The following is a 10,400-nucleotide window of genomic DNA, read 5'->3' on the forward strand; positions in this document are numbered from 1 at the left end:
ATAGCTTACGGAGGCTATATATTTAATTTATCTAATTCTCCCAGCAACCCCACAAGGGGAATGTCATTCTTGTCCCATTTTCCAGAAAAGGAAACGGAGGCTAGAGAAGTTGAGTTACCTGGCTCAGGCGACATAGCCAAGACATGGCAGAAAGAGAATCCCAGCCTGTGCAGACGGGCTCCAGAGCCCTCACCCCTTACCACTGCCCTGCAAGGGAAGTCAGGCTGAAGGAAAGAGAAGGCAGAACTGGCTGGCACCTGGTGTGTAAGGGGAGGGGAACAAGGCAAGTTTACAGGCCTATGGGATGGAGGCTGCTAGCTCCAAAGGACGAAGGGGACAGAGAGCTACAGAGGAGAGCAGACACTCAACACTAGTCGTTCTTAACCTCGTGGGGCAGGAGTGACTGATGCTTTTAAGAATCTGAAGAAAGAATGAGCCACCTCAACAGGAAAAAATACACATGGACAAACAAAACATTGCACACAACTTCAGCGGGTTCACAAACTCCAGTTAAGTCTTGCCCTAAATAGACCATGTAAATAATTCAACAATGGACATGTCTACAGTAGAAATTTTATTTCCATTGATAAAATATATCACTAAATAGCTGAAAAAGTTACATATTATTTTAAAACATAGATTTTTTTAAAAAATCATATTAGCTTCTCCTTAGCAAAATGCTTTTGTTTTATGTATTTACAAGAATATACTATACTTCAGGTTCACCGTTTTCATTCAAGCCAGCCCGAGAAGGCCTTTGGATGTCGGTAGCTGCTCCAGCAAAGTTCATTATCGGCTCCTCCTGCCTTGTGCGCGGGATAATTTGACTTTACAAAAGTCCCTTTGAAAACAAGAGTCGATGCAGACGGCTTCTAGAGAAAAATCTGGCAAAGCAGCAGTTGATACTATATTTTCTTTTAGAGATAAAAGTAATCTTGTTTTGGTAATCTACAACCTGTTTAAGGTAGGCGGGGAGGATGAAGTCCTTAAGACTAAATTGTTTCTCTAAGAATCTTCAACCCGATCCTGTGGAGTGGGTGGCCCTGAATCCATCTCTCTGCTAAAAGGTCGCCTGTTTTGGTAGGTGCAAGGACGTTCCGTAATCCGGCCGTCCATGTTCTGATACATCTGAAATGGGAAAGAGGACGCTGATTACCGTCTTATTAAGACTTACATGTTATGTGTCCATATTGGAAATCATTTAAATAAAAATGATTGTTCTTTATAGATAATTACTTTTAAAATCTTTTATTGATACAGAATGTACATATTTTCAGGGTACATGTGTTAACTCTGACTTTATTATGCACAGGTTTTAGAGGATATTCTACATATTCATTGACAGAGCAATTCTGGTCCTTTTATTAGTGGAAAAATCAATTCATAGTCAAATATTTTATTTCATTATTGATTCTACTCTTAGATATCAAATGTCACCTAGAAACCCTAAAACCATGCAGAAAAAACCTAAAAGAGAAAGGCCACAAAAAGAGATACAGAGGTCTGATTCTTAAGTTTTCACTTGGGAGTTTCACGGCTCTTAAATTTTTTTTCAAAATGAAAATAGATTTACTTTTTTTACTAGTTATGAAGATTTTCTAGTTATAAGCAATTTAAGGTATACAGAAAAAAACTAAAAATCATCAGAAGTGACCACCATTATAGACAGCTTGCTGTGCACACACAGTTTTGTGTCTGTAGGCTCAGTCTATATATCCTGTTTGAGAACCTTATTTTTGAATTACCAATATATTGTTATTATACTGCTTTTATGTTGCATGTGCTACATATTTTCATTATTCATTTTTTTTCATGGCAGCCTAGGGATCGATAGTACTGATGTGCCATAATTAACCTTTTGATGGACTGGTTATGTAATCCTAACTGAAAGTGACATTTGATCTAGTCCATCCTTGGGACATGCGGGGAAAGTGGAATTGCTGGATCAAAGGGGAGGCACCCCCGAATTGTGACACACGTGGCCAGGCTGTCCTACAGAAAGGCTATACTTATTTCTCCTCCTACCAACTGTGTCTGGGCACACTATTTTCTCCAGAGGCTTCGCAACAGTGGGTATTAATAATCTTTCACATCTCTGCCCCTTGGTTGAGCAAGAAGTTTTATCTCCTTACCTGCAATTATTTCATCAGCAGCAAAGTTGAGCATTTTTGTCTATATTTTACGGCCATTTGCATTTCATTGTGAATAGCCTGCTTATTTCCTTTGCCCTTTTATATACATAAAAGGCTATACATGTTTTAGTTATTATTTATTTATAAGAACTTTGTGGTTTAGGAATCACGCATTCTGCTTATTTAAATTTTACAGACTCCCTCCCTTCACCCAGCCCTCTACTCTCTACTGACTACTACTTCTTGTTAGTTTGGGTTTTTTTGACAGTCAGTTATTCATCGTTCACAGATAGGCTGCCGTTCAACAGTTCCTGAGGCCTCAGAGGGAAGGCGACTTGAACATCCTGTAGGTATGGGGACATAAAAAGAGCCTCAAACCAAGACCCGGTGGTCATGAACAAAGCCAAGGGGTCTCCGGTTCTACTTTCTCAACTTTGACCCTTTATTTATTTTATTCATGCATTCTGGAATGTCCTGCTCACCATCCACTCTCCAGCAGCTGAGATGCTACTCATTCTTCATAGCCTCGCTCAACAAATCCATACCAGCCCACTCAACAAGCAAACATCAGTCAGGCCTCTCTCTTGCTCCACCAGCTCGTTTCTCGTTTCTTTCGGTTTATCTTACAGGGTCATTAACTGTTTATAGCTATCTGCCCAATAGCCTCTAAGTCCCTAGGGGCTCTCCATCTCCCTCAACCTTTTGGCCTCATTTCCTGATAATAACTTAGCTTCTATACGTGATTTTTAAAAAACTTATAACAGGAGGAAAGGACACACACCATCCACACAGGTCTAAGAGAGAACACAGACTTGAAAACAGACTCTTAACAATTTAGAAAACAGGAAAGACAATCCATTGAAGGAATCAGATTTATATTCAACTGACATTTTATTGAGTAAATACTAAGTGCCCAGTATGTGCTAAAAGTCTTTTCACATACATCTTCTTATTTACTCCTTCTTACAATTCCATAAAGTCAGATTTATTAATCACATATTTCAGATAAGGAAACTGAGATACCGCACCAAAAAAAGATTAAGTGACTTAAACAGGTCAAATAAGAAGTAAATGATGGAGCCAAGATTTGGACCTAGGTATCGGGAGATCAAGGTTCCAGCCTTTGCTCATTTCATCTGGGGATGGCTCGCTTCTCGACATCAGGTGGTGCTGATGGGGGAAGGGTTAGCAATTCCAAGTTCCCAAAGCTCAAGGATCATCTAGTTTAGCAACTCATTTTATAGATGAAAAAACAGAGACCCGAAGAGGTAAAGTGACTTGCCCTAATGGACATAGTTATCAGGAGGTAGAGCAGCAGGGCTGGTATTCAACCTTCATGACTCGAGGTCAGTGCTCTTTTCACTCGACCGTATTACATGACTGAGTCGTTTGATTATTCCACACTCAGGCTTCATGTTGAATTAAAAAGGGTCGGTGGCCTCTGGAGGCCAGGGATTAAGTTTTATTTAGTTGTTTAGTCTTCTGCACTGGACACTTAAGAGCTTTTATTTTGTTAATCAATTGGCTGAAATCTTCAGGAAAGGTGCTTTTTTCCCCAAAACATTTATCAGTAAATGTGTCTCATTGCATACGTTTAAAGGGCAACCAAGACAAATTGTGGTGAGAAAGACAAGTTGGTACCTTTGGGTTCTTAGGAAGTCAGCAATGAGTGTTTTAAATTACCAGTTTCCTTTATAACATGCTTTTAGAGTCCTGGCTGCTACATACCGCTTCTTCTGCATCAGCCAGCTGACATCCTAAAAATGAAGTCAGATTAGGGAAGGATGGCCGTTTCCTAGAGTCAAAAGCCCAGCAGGATTGCATTATAAAGTATCTGTAAAGTAATAGAACAAGGAACAAGGTGAGAAGTATGAATGAAGCAAAATGGATAATCCTCCGTATAATGAACACCATTTATTCCTGAGAGCTACCTATTTAAGGCATGTTTGTTTTGTGGCAAGTCTTCTACTAGATTTTGAACTCATATCAGAAAGGATAAATCAGATGACGGATAGAAATGCGTTTAAAGAGATATGATGTAGGAAATGGAGTCTAATCACCCTCACGGATCCCTCAAGCAGAGGAATTAAAACCTGGAAGTAGGTGGTTCTAAGGACAGAAAAGGTTCAGCTTTGTTCAGAAATCCCCAAAACAAAAAGGAAGAATTTTCTTTTCTTTTAAAAGAGGAATCACATGAACTTTGCATTCAGGAATTTTTACCTTTTTTGGTCATGCATTTGGAAACAGGCTGTAAATTTCTGATTTCAACCAATTTACAGTCTGATTTGAACTTACATTTCTTCCGTAGCATAAAACGGCTGATCCATTTTAAACCCACTCTGAATGAGTTTATAGAAGTTAGCGTCAACCGGAATGCCGGGGTAAGGATTCACACCTGAGAAAACATTAGAGAAGGATAGCCATTCATTCATTTCTTCACTGGTCTCGGCATTGATTCAGTGAATTAACAAACATGTATCGAGAGCTCCCAAGGGCCAGGCACTGCTTGGTGCTGGGGCTGCAAGGGGAAGAAACACTCACGAGTCCTGCTCTCAAGCAAGTGACAGACCAGTGAGGAAGACAGATCTATGGACATCAGCATGAGGTTAGGGTTAGAGTTAGGGTTAGGGTTAGGTTAAAGTGGCACTGGCTGCCATTGCAGTAAGACCAGTGGAGGTGGCACCCTGTCTGACTCAGGAGGTGGCAGAGTGGGGAGCGGTGCAGAGAGGGCAGGATGCGCAAAGCCCAGAGCAAAGGAGGCCAGCAACCTGCCCAACATACCAAGTGAGAAGATTTCCCAGAGCAATATTCCGTATGACCACACATCACTCTTAATCGTGTAGATCCCTTCAAATAAGCTTTCTGGAGCCATCCATTTCACAGGCAGACGGGCCTGTGTGAAACCCAAAAGGAGATGAGATGGTGAATTTTCCACATACAGACATTACTTCTCTTGTGAGCTAGGTGATGAAATGTATTATCTTCCTAAGGCACTTCCTAATGCTCAATTGAGACAATCACATTCCTCCAGGGGAAGTTTTTCACTTCCGAATTTACACTGTAATAATAGTGTCCTAAAAAACAAACTATATTTCTTTACAACTCGTCTTGAACAAAAGCTTGTGCTTGGAATTGATGAGTTTAACAGTAGATGCTCACTTTCCACTAAGGAGTGGCCAGTCCGTTGCCTAGAGGTAAGTGGGCACCAGAGAATTAGTGGGATCTTCTGTTAAAGCATTTCTCAGAAGACCTTTAGTGGAAATGCCATCCACAAGATTGTCATGAGGAGAGCGCATGTCATCACGTCCAGAAATGACACCAGCCTGGCTTCTGTGGCTTTAATCATTTCTAGTAGCATGAAAGGGGCGTTCTGACTTCCGTAGTCTCGAATTAGAATCAAGACACAAGATGGGTACTTAGTAGGGCGGGGCATTGGCATTGATTTTCTTTTTCATGGGTTAAAGAGTCCTTCACAACCCACATTTAATCTGCCACGTAAAAATCAAAGCTCAAGAAAGAAACCCTCTTTTAAATCCTGTACAAACTGATGAGCTATTGAATCAAGCAAGCTAGTCTGGTTAATTTGATTAATTAAAGGAATCAATTGTGGTCCCAAATGGAATTTTCTCTCCACATAAGAGACAACCAGCTTGCGGGGTTAGAAACTGCATAACCACATATGAGCAGGCATATTTATGACTTCAGCCATAATGACTGAGCAGTAGATCTTAAATCAACTAAGATGATTGTTTGATTTAATTTGATTTTCCACATTTATTGGACGTTTACCCTGGACAAGGAGCTTTCATGTTGGTTTTATTGGTTTATTCCCACATCAGTGCTATGAGGTAAGTGCATAACCGTCTTGGGAAACACTCCATCGTAGTGGTTAGACACGGGCTTGGGCACAGACTAGCCATGTTCAAATCCACATGCTGTGTAACCATGGGCAAGCTACTCTTCTGTGCCTCAGTTTCCTCACTCACAAAGTGGGCACTTTGACGAATAAATGAATGAATATATATAAAGCACCTAGGATAATGCTTAGCACATCGTAAATACTATATCAGCATTTAATTATATTATTATTTCACAAGTAGGGAAAATAATGCAGAAAGAAATGCCAGAAATGAATAACCAAAAAGAAATGGAACGGGGACTTAAAGCCAGGTGTCATAATTCTTAAAAAACACCTCTTTCAACTGCATAGTTTTGTCATCTAGTGTTTCTAATAGTTCTCTTGTAAATAACCCATCTGTCCTTAGTCTTTTATTAGCGAGGAGATTCATTTATGTTTTAGGCCTTCCTGTGTTAACAGTAATGGGATGACAAATATTCATTAATTTAAGTATTGTGCCTTTTCAATTTTACATTTACTTAATATTTAATTTATGTGTTGTACATTTTGCAAAATGCTTTATTGTAGCTATCGGCTTTTTGCATAATTGAGAACATAACTCAACAGTCACTTTATAGCTAAGGGAACTGAAATGCGAGTAATGAGATTTGGGGGTTTTTTAAAGTGAGGATTGCACTAAGAAGCCCCTAATTGATCTATTCTGACTAGCTAGCCCAAGGATAGATGGGGTGCTATTTTGCTCAACTTATATGGTAGATGGAATATTCCCTGAAGCTGCAGAAAAACCTTTTTAAGCATAAGTCAGCAAACTGCAGTGAGGGCTTTTTGATGTTACCGTAAATCAAAAACACACCACAGTAAGTGCAGATGTTTGCCGCAATAATGACAAAACACAAACCAGCAGTATAAAAACATGTAAGAAATAACAGCCTCACGTTGCCCCTCACGACATAGTTGGAATCACTCATGATATCTCGAGCCAATCCAAAATCGCATATCTTCACCACCTTCCCGTGGGTGACGAGCACATTCCTGGCTGCCAGGTCCCTGTGGACACACTAGAAAAAATGAAACGGCAGCGTTATTCACTGTGATGTATATCACCCCAGAGGGCAACCTGTCTTCCAGTTTCAAGTTCACTAGGAGGTACAGATGATGAAAAGTCTGTTATCTTTACCGGGCCGTGGGCAGTCATCGTGATGTGTAACAAATTGAGTGAACTCAGCAGCCCAATTCTTCAGCTATTGTGGCTGCAGAAATTTGTGCCACTTCTGGAGCATTCCCAGAGGCCAAAGAGGAACGGTTCTTACAGAAAAGATCAAATTGAGCCAGGTGTAAGTAAGAGACTCACCCCCAGGGGCCCTCCCCAAGCCTCCAAAGTGATTTTCAGAGGCCGTGTTCCAGCACTTTTATTGTGGTGTGAAGAATATAATGTCTTTTCTGGCTGGGAAATAGCTTTGGGAATAAGATGGAGTAATATCAAAGAAAAGGATCCGAAAAAAACCTAAAAATGAGTTCGGGGAGGTTGACTAACGTGGAATTAGAAGGAGTTCCTGAACTGAGAGATGTCATGACATTAATTCAAAAGGTCTGGCAAGAAAATTAACTCTATGAAGGAAGATTTGAAAAGGAACAGGGCTCTAGTAGCAAAGGTCCGATGGGCTCCTTTCAATCTTTAAAAAATAAAAGCAAACACTATAAAAACAAAAATTCCTGTGCCACCACCCCTCTAGCACTCCCTCCTCCCACACCCAGAGCTGTGAGTGCCGTGTATGAATACTTCACCCACTTTCCCGCCAGTTCCCTGCGACCTGCCTCCACCTCCCACTTGTCTGCCCAACCTGCTCTGGCTGCAGCCCACACTGACTGGTGTGGCACCCCGCCAGCCTCGGTTTGATTGACCTCCCTGTGGCCTCTGGCACTGTTGGCCAGCCCCTCCCGCTTCAGGTCCTTCCTTCTGCGAATTCTGTGCACACCTCTCTCCTGTTTTTTTCCTGTTGTCCTGGTGGCTCCTGTTTCCATCAGGGGCTCTGTGCATGAGCCTGATTCCCGAGGGCTGCGTCCTCTCACTCCACACCCACCCCAGGTCACTTCATCCAGACCTAGGGATGCGACTACCATCGCCCAAACGTCTATTTCCAACCCAAACATGTCTCTTGAGCTTCAGATGGGCGTGTCCAAGAATCTACTAGACTAAGCTCTACGTGGTTGCCCAAGGCACCTCACATTCAGTATGTCTAACTCATGACCTTTATCCAAAAAAATCTCTCCCTGATTCCATGTTCCCTGTCCTATCCCATGTTCCCCACTGGTTCTCCTTTTCCTTCAAAACTCTCCTCAGCCCAAGCATGAACTCCTTCAGAAAACCTTTTCTTCTCATCTCCACGCCCTGCCCCCACGTCCCTGCCGGGGGTTCCCAGAACTTACTTCAATCACGATACTTATCGCGCTACCGCGTCATCTCTGATTTGACGTCTGTGCGTCTTTGTCCCTATCAACCATGAGATCTTCGAACCCACGAGTCATATCACAACTGACTCTTATCTCCACACCTAGCACCGTGCATGGTATGTGGTCAAGGCTCAGCAAATGTTTGATGAAGGCAAGAGCCTATGAAGGAAACTGAGGGGCAGCCAGAGAAGTGGGGAGACAGGGACAGGCAGGGGACAGTGACATGCGTGATTCAGAGGGGAAGGCCTAAAGTGAAGACAAAAAAAGGAGGGGGTCTAAGAAACTGGATATTTTTCAAAACTTCATATGATTACAAGCCCGGGGTGGGGGGATGAGGGAAGGAAGCAGGGCCTCCTCATGGCCAGTTGAGAGTGGTTTGAACCTTTACTGAACTATGGGCAGCAAACAGCCAGATAACCTGTAGCTGCTGTCCGGCGGAGATACTTGTGAACGCACTGTCGTGGGTGCGTGGGGGACTATAGATGAGCACCAGGGTGGGCGAGAGGCTTGAGAAACAGGTAATCCAAACAGCAGGGAGGGGCAATGAAAGGAAGAATGTGCCTCGGAGTTGAGATGTGGGGAAATATCACTGAGACTAATTTTTTAAAGGAAAAATAAAATATAGTTGAAATTAGTCTCTATAAATTCAGAGACAAAAGAGGAGAAAAGAGGCAAAAGGAAGGGAATAGAGAAAAGAGGGGGGGGCCAGGCTCATGCCTGTAATCCCAGCCACTTGGGAGGCTGAGGCAGGAGGATCACAGTTTGAGACCAGCCTGGGCAATATAGTGAGATCCCCATCTCAAAAAAAGAAAAAGAAAAGAGAAAAAGAAGGGGAAGAGGTTTGGGAAATAAAGAGAAGGCAACAAAAGGCAAGAAAATGAGGAAAGAAAGCAGCCATGGCCTTTATCTGCTTATAGTCATGAGACATTCGAAATGGCAGAGACCAGCAGGGCTGAAAGGCAATGCAGACAGAACGCAAAACTGGGGAGGAGAGCGTGGTTTGAGGCAGGCTCCAGGGCCTTCCCAGCACAGCCCCAGTGGATCTGGGATGAGCAACCAAGGAGGCAGCAGGCTCACAGCTGCTGCCAGCCCACGGCATGCTCGTGCAAATTAGACGAAGACACTCAGGGCGACCAGCTCAGCCAGCAGAGCACCGGGTTTTAGCCTCCACTCACCTGCTGCATCGGATGGCCACATGCAGGGCACAACCTGAACGACTGTCCAAGGACAGGATGACAATGCTACGCTTTGCTTTGAGGAGGGATTTCTGAGGATTTCATATCCTGACCTTCTGCCCTGGAAGTTTCTGGGGACTCTGGAGAGCCAGGGAAATCCAGGCTCTGCTGGCTGCTACCTGACAAGGGATTCTGGGGCCTTTATGCTACAATCAGTCACAGTGACTCCACAGTGAATAGGGGAAAAAGCAGACTTTAAGAGACATAAGTTAAAATAAATAAGAAAAAACATATAAGAACATATTTTTCATAATTTTAAATATTTTTTTTCTTTAAAAGGAGCTTACCGACTTAAATTCTAGAAATTCCATTCCTTTGGCAACTTGATAAGCAAAGCAAAGAAGATCTTCAAATGTAAGTACGTTCAAGTCCTCTTCTTCTTCCAGCCTTTTTTGGTTTTCATATTCAATTTCATCTGTAAAATAGAGCCCGTCTTCACTTTCACCATAACCCTAGGAGGAGGCTGCATCACTAAGTCTCTACGGGAGGCCAGACCGGGCAGGGGCCACGATGCGTGCATGAAACTACCGCAGCATCTTTCGGCAGCGCTAGAGCTGACCTGTTGACGCTGACAATTTTGCAGCCTATGAAGGGTCACAAGATGATTCTTTTTGGTTAGAGATGAATTCCCCAGCTGCTTTGATGACAGATGGCCACTTCGTTAGTCAGGAGTTTTATTATTATTATTTATTTTTTCATTTTTTTTGAGACAGAGTCTTGCTC

At 42.5% G+C, this 10,400-nt stretch overlaps 1 protein-coding gene across 1 annotated transcript in view; it reads right to left on the reverse strand.

Annotated features, from left to right (window-relative positions):
• Positions 1-1,005: 1,005 nt before the first annotated feature.
• Positions 1,006-10,400, reverse strand: part of FLT3 (fms-related tyrosine kinase 3) — a 65,760-nt gene continuing 56,365 nt past the window's right edge. The window contains exons 18-23 of the mRNA XM_012649875.1: positions 9,965-10,092; positions 6,927-7,049; positions 4,914-5,025; positions 4,428-4,527; positions 3,861-3,966; positions 1,006-1,128 (exon numbers count right to left, since the gene is read on the reverse strand). Of these exons, the coding sequence (XP_012505329.1) occupies positions 1,006-1,128; positions 3,861-3,966; positions 4,428-4,527; positions 4,914-5,025; positions 6,927-7,049; positions 9,965-10,092 (692 nt within the window). The remainder of the gene's footprint in view (positions 1,129-3,860; positions 3,967-4,427; positions 4,528-4,913; positions 5,026-6,926; positions 7,050-9,964; positions 10,093-10,400) is intronic.

This window comes from Propithecus coquereli, unplaced genomic scaffold (genome assembly GCF_000956105.1).
Source record: "Propithecus coquereli isolate 6110/MARCELLA unplaced genomic scaffold, Pcoq_1.0 Scaffold306, whole genome shotgun sequence".
Taxonomy (NCBI): domain Eukaryota; kingdom Metazoa; phylum Chordata; class Mammalia; order Primates; family Indriidae; genus Propithecus; species Propithecus coquereli.